Genomic DNA, 18,357 nt, shown 5'->3' with positions numbered 1-18,357 from the left:
TGCAGACGCCGGCTTCTCTATATCATCAAGTATGTCCTAATCTGGCATCTGTTTAACATATGTTGTACAGCAAATGTACAAAATTTCATATATATTCTGGTGCTGTTTCCGTACATTGGTGAATACGGAGATCTATTTAACCTATGTATTGAGGTTTAATTCTGTGATTCTTTTGTTGGAACTCATGGGCACAAGGCTGATTTAAAGTGCATATAGCTATGGAGTTCTCTGTTTGAATAAACAACCTAATGATAACTCTATTTGAAATCAGATAGTAGTTTATATAAGTGTAAAAGGCTAGTTGATAAATACTACCTACCTACACTTAATCAAACAGCTATACTATTTTTACATGAGGATGGGATATTCTGGTATTTCTTGATATGTTATGCAGGACCTTTTGTCATTTACAATATTCCAGATGGCTCTCCGACTACTATACGACATTTCTGGAGTTCGCCTTCAACTGCCTTCCTCTCGGCCTCCGCCACCTCTGCCCTCTTCAGCGCGTCCTCAATCTCCAACTGTAAGTCCTCCCTCTTTTTCAAGATCTCCTCTGTCTTCTGCGACGTTTCATTCTGGCTCGCCTTTATCTTTTGCAAGTCAGCCGTGAGAGACTGCACTTTGGAATCGGCATTGGTTCTGCTTTCCTCGATCTTGTGGTTCATCGTCTTAAACTCCTCAACTGACAGTCTGATCTTCCTTGCAGATCCAGGTCCCGGGTCCTTCAAGTTGTCTGCCCCATCTGCTTTGGGAGAATCTCGTATCTGTTTGTCTGCAAGCTTTTGTGCAGCTTTAGCCTCTTCAGCCTCCTGCAACGCGAGCTGCAGTTTCTCGTCAATTTCTTTAGCTGCAATGGTTGCTGCTTCGGCTTTTAGCCTATGTAGTTCAACGTCCTTCTGCGTCTTCTCTGCTTCCGCCCGACCCCTTTCAGCTTCTGCAAGCAAATTGTCCAGAGCCGAATAAATTTCGTCGTGAACATTCCTAGACAGGGCAATCTCAAACTCGGCCGTCCTCTCTGCTATCTCGACCCTCATCTGCTCGATTTCCACCTCAGCTTCCGACACCTTCTTCTCACACTCTGTGCGCTCCCTCTTCACATGCTCCAACTCATGCTCGAGCGACTCCACAGAAGTGTGCATCGAAACTTCCTCAGCAACGAGCTGCTGGAGTTCCTTTCTAGCGCAGTCAAGCTCTGTGACTGCAGTCTGCAACGAGTTGAGGTCGGAAGCACGCACATCATTAAGCTGCTCCTGCAGAACCTTGATCGCACCGGTGGCTTCCTCGAGCTTACGCGGAAGATTCTCCTCATGGCCGTACACCTCTCTGAGGGCCTTGATTTCCATCTCGGCCACTTCCTTGGCCGACTTATGCACCAGCAAGTGCACCTCCTTCTCCGCGATGAGCTTGAGGTGCTCCTCCTGCGCTTGGAGGGAGTCGAACTTGACTTGATCGAGAGCACGTCGGAGCATAGACACTTCTTTAGAGAGCATGCTCTGCCTCTCCCCGCTGGCTTTGGTGGCTTGCCGCGCATCCTCAATCTTCTGAAACGCGGCCAGTTTGGCCTCGAGGGCTCCATCGAAGTCTTGTCTCAAGTTGGCGAGCTCTTGCTTGGAAACGATGAGCTCTCCCGACACAGCCTTGTAGCGTTCCCTCTCAAGGTCGAGGTCGATCTTCCAGGTGTCGCTGCCCATTTGAGCTTCGGTCTGCTGCACCTCCAGCTCCGCGGCTCTCCGTTTCATAGCCTCCGTGGCTTTGATAGCTGCTTGCTTCGATTCGCTGAGATTTTCAAGCTTTCCCGTTAGGTCCTGTAAAGCTTCGTTGGCCCTTCGAAGATCTTGTTGAGCTTGTGCCTTGGCATTTTCTACACTTTTCAGTTGCTCTTTGTAGTATTCCAGCTCCTTGCTCACCATGTGATGTTGGGTCTCTTTCTCAAGCAGTTTTTGCTGTGTATAAACAAACAGTCTTAAATTTAGTAAGCTTTGAAGCAAATATATGTTAAAGGTCAAGAATAGTTAACCTCTTCAGCCCTAGTCTTCTTGGTGACGGGCCTTGCTCTGGGTGAGATAGCTTCGCCGAATAAACTAACGGCGGCCTTGACCGATTCGAAAGGTGCGCGCGTGTCGATTTCTCCGATGTCGGTTTTCGGAGACGACGAAGCCTTAGGAGATTCCCCTCGTCCAACTGTGCTCGGAGACCTCGGTGATCCAAACCCATTTTGCAATGTTTTTACGCTGAATCCGAACATTGTTATTCTTCTACAAACTGCATCATCGGGTTTGGAACAAGAATGAGAATAGAAGTTTATTTCATATTTCTCAATGACTCGATCTAAGGGAATTCTATAATCCCTCCTGCTTGATTCGACTATTCGACTCGGGAAAGAATCAAGAAGAAAACCCAAGAAGATTTGACTCAATCTAATCTATAACTCAAAGAATATCTTGCAATTAAAGCAAGATATTAAAAGATATCCAAATGATATTAAAAAGATTACAAAATGTATTATAAAGATAAGCTCTATCTTGGGCGATAGTTTTGATGGTTTGGCGACAGTAGGCGTGACAGGGGCTGCCCATGATTGGGTTAGCTGATGATGTCCGAGCCCCTATCACACACTTTTTAATATCTGAAAATTAAATCACGGAAAGTTGATGTGGCTTTTGGCTTTTAACACGTGTAAGTTTTATGATTATGTTAGCTCACCTTTTTAAAATTGGTTGGCGCATCATTGCATATTTCGCTGGGAATGGATGATGGGATAATTGTAAACTATTCATATTTTCGTAATTTAATTTTCAAATTTTCAAATTGGTTGGTGCATCGTTACATATTTTCGTATGTTCAATGCTCACAACTATACTTATTTATCTTTCCATCAAACATTTTCAGCTTCAATAGCACCAACACTTTTCAAATAAATGCTGCACTTTAACACATTTCCCTCACAAATCGAGATCAACTATGGTCTATGGATAGACAAGATGAAAAAATAGCATAACAGAAAAACAATAATGGTTATAAGTCAAATTTCACTGCATTCAATGTACGTAAACGAAAATCACATATTGCACTAAATGAAAAGCGAACTTACTGTAATAAAATTAAATGACGGGGAAAAGAATTGAAAGCTCCAAGCAATTCCCCTAAGATGATGAATTGATGAAGAAACAGACAGCAACAAATAATTACTCCTATATTTATTAATATATTGAATACGTCAGGGGGGAGTTTTCTTGATTGAAATGGAAAACTAATGTTTTTCTTCCTCCTCCTAAAAGCTAAACTAACCAAAAAAAAAAAGAGAATGGAATTAAAATAATGAATAATAATAATAATAAAATGTGGGATAATAGGAGTGTTAGATTTTCTTGGGAGATAAGGTGTGGTTGTGGAAGACCAACTTCATCGGTGCCATCGTCTGTCCGATTTTTCGGCTTTTTCAATCAAATTTATTCTCTTAAAAATAAATTCCATAAATATGGATAATGTATGTACAAAATATGGTATTTAAGTTTTCATGAATTTTTTTAATTAATACTAATTCATTAGAGCTGATTAACTCGATTTACAGTTTACGTAAATACCAGGTTAATAGTTTTCATGCTCGTGAAGCATAGCTTAAATACAAAGTTGAGCCACCACAAAACTCTCATTTGTCGAATTCAATTCAGAGTTTTGTCGAATTCAACTTTAATTCCGACAGTTGGTCACTTGGTTGCAATGTAGTATGTAGTATAATTTTGCACATATGTCGACTCTAATCTGCTATGAATATTATCATTGTTGTAAACTCTCATTTTCCTGTTCAAATGAACCATTGCCGCCTCCTCTGTTCGCGAATACAACAGAAACTGAACACATGTTCGCCTCAGAGACATGCAAGGTGTTCTCATTTCTTATTATTGTTATTATTATTATTATTATTGTTGTTATTATTATTAATGAAAATATAAAAAATCAAGGCTCCAAATTTTAATCTTGGATTGAATTATCGGCTCTCTAATAATTTCCTAAATTATTCTATAAATACAATAATATAATATGTTATTTCGTTCTAAATTCTCCAAATTTTCCATAACTAAATATAAAAATACATGAAAAGGCAAAATATAACATTGTCTTTGCCATGTATCATTGAAAAAGATAAAGAAATAGCACTAGTAAACAGCAATTCTTAAAATATAATCTAGCATTCACCAGTCGGTAATAACTTTCTTCATCTTCTCCAATATTTCAACATCATGCCGATTGGATTTCTGTGAATTCCACAAGGTGTAATCGCACAAAAATGCAGCAACCGATTTCTCAATCCCTCTTGCGTGGAGAAACTCTCCCAACACTGTCTGCAATTCGCTCTCCGGCCTAGATATACGTATATTTATCAAAATTATTATCATAAAGTACAAACAAAATTATTACTAGTAGTAATATATAGGAGTATAAAATAAACAACAACTCACTCAATGCACATCTCAGAGCAGATAACTTTATAATCACCATCCCTTGTAGTTAATTTCTGGATCACAATGTCATTAGCAGAAGCAGTTGCCTCAAAATTCATTGATTTTCCATCTGGTTTGTAGATATCAATTTCCAGACATACGGAGGAATTAGAATTACTCTCCTCGTCAACCAGCTTGACCTCGATTTCAATTTCCTCTCCATCGAGCTCCCTCGTCATGGAGACGTCGCCGCCGAGAGGGTGTTCTATTTCGAAAGGGAACTCGGGTGGAGCCACTGGCCTCTAAACAAGTTTAAAATTATGATTAAACTATTAATTAAGTTAACAGAAAGAAATTGATAATTAATTGCACCAATACCATACCGATTGAGTAATGTGTTTGATTTTGGAATCCAAGGCTTTGGCGAGCATACTGTGAGCGGGGGCGGTTGAGATGCGGCGGCCATAGGCGGAGGCGCGAAATGCAGCAGGGATAAGTCTACAAGAAGACGAAGCTACGGCGCGAAACATCCTTGATTATTGATCTGGTAATTAATTAATTAATTTTGAAACTTAGTAGCCTTATATATAGAGAGAAATGGGACGGGTTAGGGTTTTAGTTTGCCTTGGTAGGCAAGAAAGAGATCTTCAAGTGTGTGTAGTTGCGATTGCTGTTGTGTATGCATGGGAAAATAAATTCGTTCCGTGGATTTCAATATATTTAAAATCATATATATATATATATATATATATATATATATAGGGTAGTGATCTATGGCAAACACCCCTTAACCAAATAACTAGAGAACAAATCATAGCCACAAGATCAAAAAAATCAAGGGCTAGTATTAATTTTCGAATTTAATGAGATATTAGTTCCCTTAATCATAAATTTACTCCACAATAATAAGGTGGGGGTATAATGGTGATTGCATAGCCAATAGTGATGTGTTTTAGACCTATCAATCAACGATGAGCAACATGATCTAATTTTTCAGAGTTTTGAAGGAATGAGGAATGAGGGTATCAGAGTTAGTGTAGTTACAGCTCAACGGCGTCGTCGACCATGCGTTGGAAGCCTTTGGCAGTTTTCAAGTGGTCGAATCCATAGAGGCCGGTTTGCAGTACCTGAATGTTGGAAGCGGCGACCGTGGCTAAAATACGCCGCAGTTCTTTATAATGGCTGTGGTTTGCAGATTTAAAACTCCCAAGTCCAGAGGAACTGTAAAATTCTTTCTGTACAATGGAGAGCCGTAGCTTGAGCTGTTGTGTCCATATTTTTAGATCAAATTTCGATTTGCGTTTCTTTGTTTGGAAAGAAACTTGTATAGATTATTATATCAAGAAAAATTATTCTTCTTCAATTTAGGAGGGAGGAATTGTGCTGCTGCTACCTTTCATTATAGTACATTGGCTTCTGTATTGGAATGCCCTATTTTCTACCCAATCTCTTGATCATTTTCATTCACATTGAATTGTCATTTTATGTCACATGTCTAGTTTTATTTAAGAGTGAAGTGTTTTGTAAACAAGAGTGAAGTAAAATCACGCTAAGAGTGATGTGTTTTTTAAACAAGAGTGAAGTTAAATCACGCTAAGAGTGAAGTGTTTTGTAAACAAGAGTGAAGTAAAAGTGATGCGTTTTGTAAACAAAAGTGAAGTAAAATCATGCTAAGAGTGATATGTTTTGTAAACAAGAGTGAAAAAAAAATCATGCTAAGAGTGATGTGTTTTGTAAACAAGAGTGAAGTAAAATCATGCTAAGAGTGATGTGTTTTGTAAACAAGAGTGAAGTAAAATCATGCTAAGAGTGAAGTGTTTTGTAAACAAGAGTAAAGTAAAATCATGCTAAGTGTGAAGAAAAGTGAAGTAAAATCATGCTAAGAGTGAAGTGTTTTGTAAACAAGAGTGAAGTAATATCATGTTAAGAGTGAAGTGTTTTGTAAACAAGAGTGAAGTAAAATCATGCTAAGAGTGAAGTAAAATTATGCTAAGAGTGATGTGTTTTGTAAACAAGAGTGAAGTAAAATCATGCTAAGAGTGAAGTAAAATTATGCTAAGAGTGATGTGTTTTGTAAACAAGAGTGAAGTAAAATCATACCAAGAGTGATGTGTTTCTCTATGAGTCATTATTTACCAACTATAACCAATAATATGAGTCGTTATTTACCAACTATATTTTTCTCTATGAAAAAGTATAGTAGGAGTACTATTTGCTCCGTAAACTCGTACTCCACTCACGAACATCTACACAAATGACAATGAAAAAATGTAATCTGGTTGCTTAAATAATGGTCCAATGAATCAGATTTGGGTGTATGGCCATAATGCAATCCAAATCTAACAAGTACAGTCCCATTTATAAGCCATCAGATTTGAAAATCAATGGTTGGGAACTTGGAATTTGATTTTGCGAACGTCAATATGATTAAATGTTTGGATTTATTTTTGACTTGTTGGAAATTGGTAGGATTCGTATCCCATGATCCATGCGATTCATCCTCCATAAAAAAATGAAGAATTTGATAATCGTAAGAGAGCTTACTCATTTTCTGCAGCATTCAAGTTACGCTGGATTCAGGATTGACTGTGTGTTTTGTGTATGTGGGTATTGAATTCCAAAAATGCCCTTTGGCTATTATTTTTTATAAAAATCTGCAAGATTATTTAAGCCATAAGATTAATTTGGAGTATTAAGATGTGTGGCTGAGATTTGTTCTCTAGTTATACACTTAAGATTAGTTATATCTTGATCACTACCCTATATATATATATATATATATATATATATATATATATATGTAATTTCTTTATTATTATGGGTCATGATTTTGTGAATATAATACTCTCCATTTTTTATTTCGATATCTCCGCCAATAAATAAAAGATTCAATTCACTTAAATTAACATTGCATGTCTCGCATTTCACTAACTTATTTTATTTACTTCAAATATTGCCTATAAATACCCAATATACCAATATCTTAAGCTCAAGCTCTCAAGCAATTTTACGAAGCTCAATGTGATCTTTAAGAAGAGAATTCCCAAGTGTTAAGCAATTTATTCTGAGTTTAATTTCTATTATACATCAAGGAATCAAACCAATATCATAAGCCCACATCCAAACAAACTATACTTTGGGCTCGTTTGGTAGCCATGTTTCGTTAGGGTGAAATAATTTAATTATGTGCGTATTACAAGTCGTTTGGTGTATAAGTTAATTTATCAGCTGACCCGTATTTGTCTTTAGGCCCAGTCAGGCTCGCCGGTATTTTCATGTTTCACGTTGTTAAAACAACCTGCTAAAATGGCGAGTTTATCAGTTGACCCGTGTTTATACTCTTAGTTCCGTTGTTTCACTGTTCTAGGTGTGTCGTCAATTTTTACTGATTTTCATGTTCTTGTTGCTCTCGACGTTGGGGTATTCTAGTGTTCTTAATTTGTGAAGCTCCATTTTTACCACGCTTTCACTAATTAATTTTGCTTCATAAAATTCCAATCGAAGTGGTATTTACGTTGGTGTCCCGTGTCCACCTTGCAATACAAAAATAAGTTGGAAACAAAAGGAATCATATGTAATGGAGTATATAATTAAATTTTGGTATGAATTTGTGAAGCTTTCGTTGACAATTATCCTATTTTTTGCTTACTGTCGCCTGCCACAGGGGTGTTCATATAATCATGTTGGTGCTTGTTTTTTTTTGTGAAGCTTCCACATTGGTGAACTTAATATATTTTTCTTAAACAAATTATAAGTTCATCTTAATTACAAACCATTATATCAAATAGATAGTTATTGGACCACGTTTATTTATCTCTTCCACTAAACACATAAGTACGAAGTACGTAGTACTACTACTTATGTCAGGGCTAACGAAGTATGGTTGTTTTGAATATGGAAACCAAACCACCTTATACACAACCCCTATAAGTTTGCGTAGAAGGGGAAGATAATTAAATTGCAGGATTGTTGCGGACCTTCGGGACGGGTTCTCCACAACGCAGACCCACGTTTCGCTTCCGCTCGTCTCGGTGGAATGGGACGGAACTCTGAAATGGGCTGTTGTTGGGATGCTCTTCGTCACACCTTATGTGGTGAGCTAAACCCCTAAAATATATTTCCTTCATCTTAAGTTATTTAAGCACTTTTTTTAGACACGAGGTTTAAAGAAATTAAAATTTTTAAAGACAGAAGTGTAGAGATGGAAGAAAATAAAGTAGATAAAAAAGAGTAGAAAGTTTTTTAAAAAAATTCTCTTAAAAAAGAGATGATTTTATTAATTTGGGTCACCTTAAATGAAATAGAAAAAGCTTTCAAAATGAGACTGGTCCCTAAAACCACAAACTTTGGTCAAATTCTAATATTTTATATGAACTTTAAGATTGGTATATGTAATATCACAAACTTTTTATTTCGTTCGTTATTTTTCACGGTAGATAATTCACAATATCCGACTAATGAATATGATTTTAATTCTACTTGGCACAACTAAATCAACGTGGTGTTTTACATGTCTTTTTATCCTACTTGCGACGAACTTTAAAAATAATCTAAAATATCTAAAAACATTTCATAGTAGTCCATGTAGAATATGTTTTTATCGAAAATATCTTATCTAGACTATATTGGTAAATAATAAATAAAATGTGAATATATGATATTATAGACTAATTTTAAAATTCATGATAACGAGAAATGATATGCTGCATACCTTATGTGAACTTCTTATGTGAGCACCACTCTCGTTTAACGCTTATTTAACGTTGTTCGTTTTGATTTATATATATAGTTTGAGTCTAATGCATTAAAAAATGTTGTTGGAATTTTTAATTTCACAAAATCCATAAAATCAAAGCTTGATTTGTTAGTTTCTTAATTTATTTGAATTTATAGAGGAAACGAGTAAATCAAGCTTTGATATATATGAATTTTGTGAAATCAAAAATTCAAATAACATTTTCTAATCCATTAGAATCAAACTACATATTTAAATCGAAGCAAACAACGTTAAAATTGCGTTAAACGAGAGTGGTGTAGATATAAGACCATCCACTACGCGTCCCGCGCCGGGCTCGCGTTTCGTCCCGGAGGGACGGGTCCTCCGCGGGACGCGTTGCAACGATCGTCCCGTCCCGTAGCCCGTACACGCGAGACACGGGACGCGCCGTCCCGCCACGCGCCTGGGCGACGTGTCGCACGCCCGATGCATGCGTGACGCCCACTCGCTGGCCCGCGAGTGGGCGTCGTCACGCTGACGCAATAATTCAATTTTTTTAAGAAAAATCGATTTTTTTTAAAAAAATTGATTTTTTTAAAAAAATACTTTTTATTTATAAAAATTGTTTTTATATTTAAAAAAAAATTACAAATAAATAAATACAAGAAATTCGTAATAGCCCATATATATTTGATGGGCTTGCGAATTTATGAAACTCATTCTTGGTTGTCTCTCTTTTATAGAGAGATCCTTAAATGTTTTATGTTCCACTTTCGATGTGGGACAAACTCATTCTTGGTTGTCTCTCTATTATAGAGAGATCCTTGAATGTTTTATGTTCCACTTTCGATGTGGGACAAACTCATTCTTGGTTGTCTCTCTTTTATAGAGACATCCTTGAATGTTTTTTGTTCCACTTTCGATGTGGGACAAACTCATTCTTGGTTGTCTCTCTTTTATAGAGACATCCTTGAATGTTTATGTTCCACTTTCGATGTGGGACAAACTCATTTTTGGTTGTCTCTATAAAACTGTATTTTAAATTATGTCATTTTTATTTTTTTAGGATTTTAAGTTATTTTTTTTATGTTGTAATGTTATTTTATTTTTAATGAAGTTTGTTTTTTTAATTGAATTTGTTGGAAAAAAAATAAAAAAAATGAAATTGAATGAATAGTAATTAAGGGACGGAATAAGGGACAGTTAAGGGACGGAGCGTTGCAGGTTCCGTCCCTTAGTTAAGGGATGGAGTAAAAAAGGACAGTGGGGCCCTCAAATAGTGGTCAAATAGTATTTAAGGGACGGTTTAAGGGACGGTATAGAGACAGCGTAGTGGATGACCTAAGTAGCTCACAAAAGGTATGCAACATATCATTTCTATCATGATAACTACCAAAATTTAGTCAAATTTAAGTCATTTTAAATATCAACATCCTTTCATAAAAGAAAAAACAAACAATGTAAAAAAATTTAAAATTCATAAAATCAAAGCTTGATTTATTAGTTTCTTAATTTATTTGAATTTATAGAGGAAACGAGTAAATCGAGCTTTAATATATATGAATTTTGTGAAATTAAAAATTAAAATAACATTTTTTTATGCATTAGAATTAAACTACATATTTAAATCGAAGCAAATAACGTTAAAACTACGTTAAACGAAAGTGGTGTAGACATAAGTAACCCACGCAAGGTGTGTAGCATATCATTTATATAATGATAACTACCAAAATTTAGCCAAATTTAAGTAATTTTAAATATCAATATAGAAAAGAAAAAACAAACAATATAAAAAAATTCAACAAGGTGGGCCCTGCCCGACCCATGCTACACAAATAGGGCCGAAAAACCCTAATCCTAAAATCAGAACATAAACCTCCCCCGCCCCTTTCCTCTTTCACACTCACAGTCGAAAGAGGAGTTTTGTGCTATGTCGCTGTACCTGCTATACGAGTCGGCATCCGGATACGGTCTATTTTCAGCTGATGGAATTGATGAAATTGGCCAGAACACGGAGGCCGTCCGGACCTCCGTCGTCGACCTTAACCGTTTCGGCAAGGTCGTGAAGCTCGCCGCCTTTACCCCCTATGACTCCGCCCTTGATGCGCTCAACCAGTGCAACGCCATTTCTGAAGGTAAACACCTACAAATTTAACTCAAACTACATGGAGACATCTATTGCTTGTTTATTTTTAACTTCTGGAGTTTCAATAATAATACTCCTAGTGATGTAGGATGTTGGACTGTCTGTTAAAAGAATTTTTTAATAATAGTGTTTTGGTATCTGTTTGGAAAGTTTATTGATATACTTAGTAGTTTCTCGTTTGTGGTGTGTTTCGAATGAGCTGTCATTAATCTTTTTCTATTGGGTTTTAAGTTAGCCTTTGCGCTATGCGCTATGGGGATGGCTTCATAGGGAACTGAAGTGAGAGAAGTTTTCTGTTTATGTAGTTACTCAATTTATCTTATTCTTGGTGTTGTGATAAATCGGGAGTTTTTCTGTGTTTTGCCTCTCAGACTCTTTGAATAAATGTAAAATAATGTAGTTTGCGTAAAGAGACTCTTTGACATGTATGCCCTTCAGGAAGGGACTGGAGTCAGAGAACTCATAATACATACCTGAACTTTTTATTTATTTTATTTTTTTGTGTCGTCTTGGCCAGATTAGTTTAAAACCAATGCAGCTGACCACTTCATAAACTATTATGCTTGCTGCTATTTGTTTCTAATTACTATGATTTAACTTTACTCCTTTCTTTTGCTGGTGTCTGATGTTCAATTTAGGTCAAATGACTGATGAACTAAGAAACTTTCTGGAGCTAACTTTACCCAAGGTCAAAGAGGGAAAGAAGCCAAAGTTTAGTTTGGGAGTGGCCGAGCCAAAACTTGGATCACATATTTTTGAAGTAACTAAGATTCCCTGCCAAAGTAATGAGTTTGTTCTTGAACTCATTCGTGGCATCCGTTTGCATTTTGATAGGTTCATTGAAAACCTGAAGGTTAGCATTTGCCGATTTTCATTCCTTCTGTTAATGTGGTCTATGAAGTCCAAAAATGATAAGTGTGGTCTTCTCATCTTCAATTTATATTTGGACAGCCTGGAGATTTGGAAAAGGCTCAACTTGGTCTGGGTCACAGTTACAGCAGAGCAAAGGTGAAGTTCAATGTGAACCGTGTGGACAACATGGTTATCCAGGCTATCTTTCTCCTAGATACTCTTGATAAAGATATCAATTCCTTTTCCATGAGAGTGAGGTAGTATATTCCTTCCATTTAGTTCCTTTCTCTACTGTTTCCTAATGCTATTAGCAGCTGTTTACTCCTAATTATGTTTTGCCTCTGAATGTTTTCTAACTAGTATTAATAGTTCATATATTTTTCAGAAGGTTAAATTACATATTACCTGTAATTTTGTAAACATAAATCTTATATTTCAATTATGTTTCATCCAGAGAATGGTACTCTTGGCATTTCCCTGAGTTGGTGAAGATTGTTAATGACAACTATCTGTATGCCAAAGTTGCAAAATACGTGGATGATAAAGCACAGTTGTCTGAAGACAAATTGTCTGGCCTTACTGACATAGTAGGGGATGAAGATAAAGCTAAGGAGATTATAGAAGCTGCCAAGGCATCCATGGGTACATTTCTAACATTTGTTTTTGTGACGGTATATTACTTAATCCCATATTAATGTGATGTTCTTCATTTTACAGGTCAGGATTTGTCACCAATAGATTTGATTAATGTCAAACAATTTGCACAAAGAGTGATGGACCTTGCTGAATATAGGAAGAAGCTCTATGATTATCTTGTTTCCAAAATGAGTGACATTGCACCTAATTTGGCTGCGTTGATTGGAGAGGTTGTTGGTGCTCGTTTGATTTCCCATGCTGGTAGTCTTACAAACTTGGCAAAGTGTCCTTCTTCTACTCTTCAGATCCTTGGTGCTGAGAAGGCTCTATTTAGGTACTGGTGCTAAAGCTATGTGCATCTTATTGAAGCATGATTAACATGCATATATTATTGATGCAATTTATGCACTCTCTGAATATGCTCATGCTATGTCTTCAGGGCATTGAAAACACATGGAAACACTCCAAAGTATGGTCTTATATTTCATTCTTCATTCATTGGCCGTGCTTCTGCTAAAAATAAAGGCCGTATGGCTCGGTATCTTGCTAACAAGTGTTCCATTGCCTCTCGCCTTGACTGTTTCTTAGGTAACTAGTTGGTCTATTGCTATTGGTCCATCTTGTCTTGTGGATATAAAATTATCGGTGAATCATGGTGTCCTTTTTTTATGCAGATGCAAGTACTAATGCTTTCGGAGAGAAACTCCGTGAGCAGGTTGAAGAACGGCTAGACTTTTATGATAAGGGGGTTGCTCCTCGTAAAAATATTGATGTCATGAAGTCTGTCATTGACACAGTTGAAAGCAAAGGTTTGAATCCCCTTTGTTTCCAGAATCAATTAAAATAAATAAACAATCATTCAGAATCTGATCTCTGAGTGCATAAATATGGATTTTGCCTGGTTGTCATGGTATGATGTTATTCTGATCAATCAGTACGCATGAAATTTACTACTTCATTTGTGTTAATACTTAACTAGCAAATGCCTTTTGTTACCTGCACTTGGTACTAGCTCATGTACTGTTATTAGTATTCACTGCATGCTGACTTCTAAATTGTAATGTACCTTCGATTGAATCAAATGAGATATGTCTTTGTTTGATATGTGGTGTTGCTATTTTATCATCCTGCAGGTGATCACAATGCACTGATATGTTACCTTTTCTCGTGTGTTAGATTTGGTAGCTTAAATGATGAATGGTCTTGTATTGGTTTTCTAGTTAATATCGATGTCTTATGACTGGATTTGTTTCAAACCTTTGTAGAGCTTGTATTGGTTTTCTAGTTAATATCGATGTCTTATGACTAGATTTGTTTCAAATCTTTGTAGAGGATGAGCCTATGGCTGAAAATGGAGATTCAAAAGAGGAGTCAAAATCAGAAAAGAAGAAGAAAGAAAAGAGGAAAAAGCAAGAGGACGAAGATCAGGAAATGGCCGATGCAAATGGAGGCGAAGTAGAAGATGGAACTGCAAAAAAGAAGAAAAAGAAGAAGAGCAAAGACAAGGACTTGGAAGAAACCCCAGTGGCTACAGATGGGAAAAAGAAGAAGGCTAGATCTTGAAAGTGAGTGGGAAGCAATTTTGGAAGATGAGATGGCTGTTTGTTGTCTCTAGACTTGAGTTCAAATATCTATGAAGCTAATTAGTTATCTGTAATGATGGGATTTGCTACTATGGTGTGACTTCCTCATTAGAAAATTGTTAAAAACACCAAAACAATGAACGAATGGTAGTATTGGATATTTGATTAGCAAAGTCTTTATATCCTACCCACTCCCAAATTTATATTGTGATAATTTTATCTTTAAAATTGGGGCATTACTCACAAAGAGATCCACTTGCATTAGCAAATCGAAAGAGCAGTTGCTTTTGAGATAACGATGCCTGATGTTTACCCAGTCTCCAGCCACTAAATGACTAACAGCTTCTCATTTCCAAATAATTACACTACATTGGTGATGAAGAAAGTCGAAACACAACCAAGGCTGTGTGATATTTGATCAATCTCCACTTCATTGATTCCCAACCAATAAAGTTGCTTTTGTATTGTCATCTTACATATCATCGATACTCCATTTAGTAGACAACTCTAAGGTATTTTTCTAGTCAAAGTGTGACACTTACTAATTCTTTTGGTGAATAAGTTATGTTCATCAGACGCTTGGTTGAATTGCTTATGATGCATGCTTAGTGGACCTGTTTTTTGGATCTCAACTGTTTTGATTTTGGAGTCCTGCTATTTTCTTTTCCTCTTCTTCTGAATAATGTGAAGTTCAGGTTACTAATTCTTCTGGCCAGTAATGAACTGAGGGATGAGCTTACCATTTTAAAGAAATTCTATTATATGCCATTTCAGCATTTTCTGCATTAGTCAATTGTGAATATGGGCATGCTGCTGTATGAGATTATGCTTTAAACCCATCCAACTGATTTGGCTGTGCTTGTTGTTTGCCAGGGGAACTTCAGCTAAAGGAGGAATCACCATATTCTCCCTCAAGAGTCAAGTATAACTTTTACTCCTTCCGTCCCATTCAAGATGGCCACCTTTCCTTTTTTGTTTGTCCCAATCAAGATGACCACTTTCCATTTTTGGAAATAACCTCCTCTCTCATCTCTCCTCATTAAAATATTCAACTACCTTTTTCCTCTCTACTTTATTCCACCTAACACTTCTTAAAATCCCGTGCCACTCAAGAATGTGGCCATCTTGAATGGGACGGAGGGAGTACTTCTTTGCAGATTCTGCATACAAATTTTTATCATTTTCTGATTTTTGGTCTCTTTTCACCCTTTTTAAGGATTGAAGATCATTGGTCCTCCAGGTCGTTTACCTTCCAACTCCATTCCAGGTCATTTGAATTACAGTTGAATTTAATCTTCAATAACTTTGTGCCTATATTCAATCTATGTAATCTACCAACCATCCATATACTCCCTCTGTCCATGATTAATTGGCATGAGTTCACTCAACTTGGGTTGTTAAAAAATGTGTGGAAAAAGTTGGTGGTGGGTCCTACTTTTATATAGTAGTTTTAAATAAAATGTGAGTGAGATGAATTAATAGAATGTGGGGTCCATTACCAAAAAGAGTAAAAAGTAAATATGACAATTAATCATGGGCGGACGATAAGGGAAAGTTATGCTAATTAATAGTGGATGGAGCAGTATATATAAGAGAACACCTGTGGACACCCTGAGATAAAACCTGCTTTAAAACCCTGAGACTCATACCTTTATATGATTCTATTGAGACTTGAGATACTACAAAATAGCCACTTTTTGATGGTGGGGCATAAAGTTGATAGTATGATTTAGGAAAAGTATTTGTGTAGAGAGAAGTGTATTCGAGTAATAGATTTTTTTAGTTCTAACAGATATAATACGGACTTGATGATTTTCACAAAGATGAGCACATTTATTTAACAAATATGATTAGTACCTATTAAGCATTCCCTTCGTATTTGAATTAAAACCATGCAAAAAATGTGTAAATGCATGGGTAAATGTGCTTTGCTGATAGTTCTAATGCAAATGATTTTGCAGGAGCAAAAGTTAATAAAAAGCTCTCCAATACTGTCCCTGCCAAGGATCATGGTGATTTAGTTCTTCTGGATGCTATGCCCACTGTTTTTTTTTAATATATATTTGGATCGTTGCTTACTCTTATATTACTTGGTACAATATTTCAGGCCGTAGTTTTGGTGTAAACAAACCTAAATCTGCAAAGGTTGAAGGCCCATCTTTGCTGGATTCAAGTGGTTACAATCCTAAAAGACAAGAATTTGATCCTGAATATGATAATGATGCTGAGCAGCTGTTGGCTGATATGGAATTCAACGAAACTGATACACACGAGACGAGGAGCATCAATTGAAACTGAGAGTACTTCGTATATATTCAAAAAGCTAACATCTTCAGTAAATTTGTTGAACACTTTTGGTAGCTTAAATTTGTTGAACAATTGTGTTAGTTAACTGATGTATCTATAGCTCATTGTCTTTTAAGATTGCATAGGTTCAATCCCCTTAGGATTATTTTCTTGTAGTTTTGTTCAGTTCTATTGTTTCCATTCAATTCTTTCCAGTTTCTATGCGTGTTCGTCGGTCTCCAGCCTTTTACTCCTCCCTCCTATCATAAGATTATCTCACGCTCTTTTGTGTTCTTGTTGTTGAGAGAAAACGTAGAAAGGATTTTATTCTGGAAAGGAACTTGCTCCATCCTAGTCCATTTGATTACTTTTCTCATGAAGAGAAGGAATTGTGCCGACGTTATGATGTTTTCATGCGTTTCCATTCAAAGGATGAGCATGAAGAACTACTAAAAACTGTCGTTTCAGAACATAGAATTCTTAAACGAATTCGAGAACTTAGGTATCTCAGTTAAAGTTCATTTGCTTCTCTTACGATGGGAATGCATCATTTTCTCATTTGTTTACGGTTTTCATTTACAATATTTTGGGCAGACAAGATATCAATCAAGTGATTAACAAGTTTCTCGAGTTGTCATTTCTATATTTGATTTACAATTTTACATATCACTGTAGTATGTCAACGTCTCTTCCTAGTGGTAAAATCATGTCACCCTAGGCAAATGTTTATCCATTAGATTGCCCTTTCTGCCTAATTTTGAAATACATGGATAAAATGCTCAAATGTGTATGAACTTCACATTCAACTGAAGAATAGATAATTCGATGAGTTGAAAAAGAAAATCATTAATCAATGGGAACCAATGCCTCTGAAAATTTTCTCCTCGTTTTAACATCGGAACATGGATGTCTCTATCTAGGAAGCACGAGCTGCTGGGTGTCGTTCATCAGCTGAGGCCGATAGATATCTTGAGCAGAAGAGGCGGGAAGGTGATGATGTTGTTAACCCAAAGGAAAATTCTCAGGCAGGCCCAAGCAGCCTGGAAAGTCTGAGTGTTTCTGATTCATTTGGTACCTACTCAACCACGACATCAGCAGGCCAAGCCAACTCGTGGACAGATTCGGATTTCGTGCCAATTTCCGGAGCCAGCCTACTCTCTGAATCTGTAAGTTGTCACAACAAATTGTGTTGTGTGTGTTTAACTATCTGAATTCAATGCCTTATGTCATTTTGGTGGTAGGAGAAACAACTTTGCCGCGACATCCGGTTATCCCCACAACATTACCTGAAGATTCAGGAGGACTTGACGACCCAAATTTTGTGTGGCAATATCACTAAGAAATCTGACGCTCATTCCTTCTTCCAAGTTGAACCAGTGAAAATCAGAAAGGGTATTGCTCATCTATGATTGGCAATATCATCAATCAAGGGGGAGAAGACAGCTGCAGTGGCATTATGTTGTATATTTTGATTACTCATTCTTAACATGATGAGGCTAATATGCCATGTAATTGAATCCATTCACCATTTATTGGCTGTTGTATTGTATCTTGAACCTCTCCTGGCTTCTAACTAGTGAAACTATCTGTGATTACCTTCTAATTCTAGTCTATCTCAACGAAATGTGAACAGTACTTTGATTACAGTTTCAGGCCAACTAGAACAGAAACCGAACAGGGGCCATCCCGATT

General features: G+C 36.6%; 4 protein-coding genes and 1 long non-coding RNA gene across 5 annotated transcripts; 3 read left to right on the top strand and 2 right to left on the bottom strand.

The window, feature by feature from the left end:
* Positions 1–407: 407 nt before the first annotated feature.
* On the bottom strand, positions 408–2,263 carry LOC121808379 (WEB family protein At1g12150-like). The gene is made up of 2 exons (XM_042208833.1): positions 2,021–2,263; positions 408–1,946 (listed from the first exon to the last, which is right to left on the bottom strand). The coding sequence occupies exons 1-2, from the start codon at positions 2,246–2,248 to the stop codon at positions 408–410; spliced, it is 1,767 nt and encodes a 588-aa protein (XP_042064767.1). The 5' UTR covers positions 2,249–2,263.
* Positions 2,264–4,161: 1,898 nt separating this feature from the next.
* Positions 4,162–4,981, bottom strand: LOC121807782. The gene is made up of 3 exons (XM_042208096.1): positions 4,829–4,981; positions 4,464–4,747; positions 4,162–4,365 (listed from the first exon to the last, which is right to left on the bottom strand). Exons 1-3 carry the CDS (start codon positions 4,973–4,975, stop codon positions 4,197–4,199), a joined length of 600 nt encoding a protein of 199 aa, XP_042064030.1. The 5' UTR covers positions 4,976–4,981; the 3' UTR covers positions 4,162–4,196.
* A 6,049-nt stretch (positions 4,982–11,030) lies between these two features.
* On the top strand, positions 11,031–14,566 carry LOC121806659 (nucleolar protein 56-like). The gene is made up of 8 exons (XM_042206779.1): positions 11,031–11,297; positions 11,947–12,161; positions 12,260–12,417; positions 12,615–12,802; positions 12,878–13,130; positions 13,236–13,384; positions 13,471–13,605; positions 14,127–14,566. Exons 1-8 carry the CDS (start codon positions 11,093–11,095, stop codon positions 14,357–14,359), a joined length of 1,536 nt encoding a protein of 511 aa, XP_042062713.1. The 5' UTR covers positions 11,031–11,092; the 3' UTR covers positions 14,360–14,566.
* Positions 14,567–15,476: 910 nt separating this feature from the next.
* Positions 15,477–16,904, top strand: LOC121806660. The gene is made up of 3 exons (XR_006051692.1): positions 15,477–15,646; positions 16,341–16,391; positions 16,487–16,904. It is a non-coding gene; the product is annotated as an uncharacterized LOC121806660 (long non-coding RNA).
* Positions 16,905–17,431: 527 nt separating this feature from the next.
* On the top strand, positions 17,432–18,268 carry LOC121808781 (transcriptional adapter ADA2b-like). The gene is made up of 3 exons (XM_042209361.1): positions 17,432–17,452; positions 17,586–17,831; positions 17,907–18,268. Exons 1-3 carry the CDS (start codon positions 17,432–17,434, stop codon positions 18,072–18,074), a joined length of 435 nt encoding a protein of 144 aa, XP_042065295.1. The 3' UTR covers positions 18,075–18,268.
* Positions 18,269–18,357: the final 89 nt, after the last annotated feature.

The sequence above is a fragment of the Salvia splendens genome, chromosome 6 (genome assembly GCF_004379255.2).
Source record: "Salvia splendens isolate huo1 chromosome 6, SspV2, whole genome shotgun sequence".
NCBI lineage: Eukaryota > Viridiplantae > Streptophyta > Magnoliopsida > Lamiales > Lamiaceae > Salvia > Salvia splendens.
The sequence above is the reverse complement of the archived record's forward strand: the minus strand, read 5'-3'. Positions and strand labels throughout refer to the sequence as shown.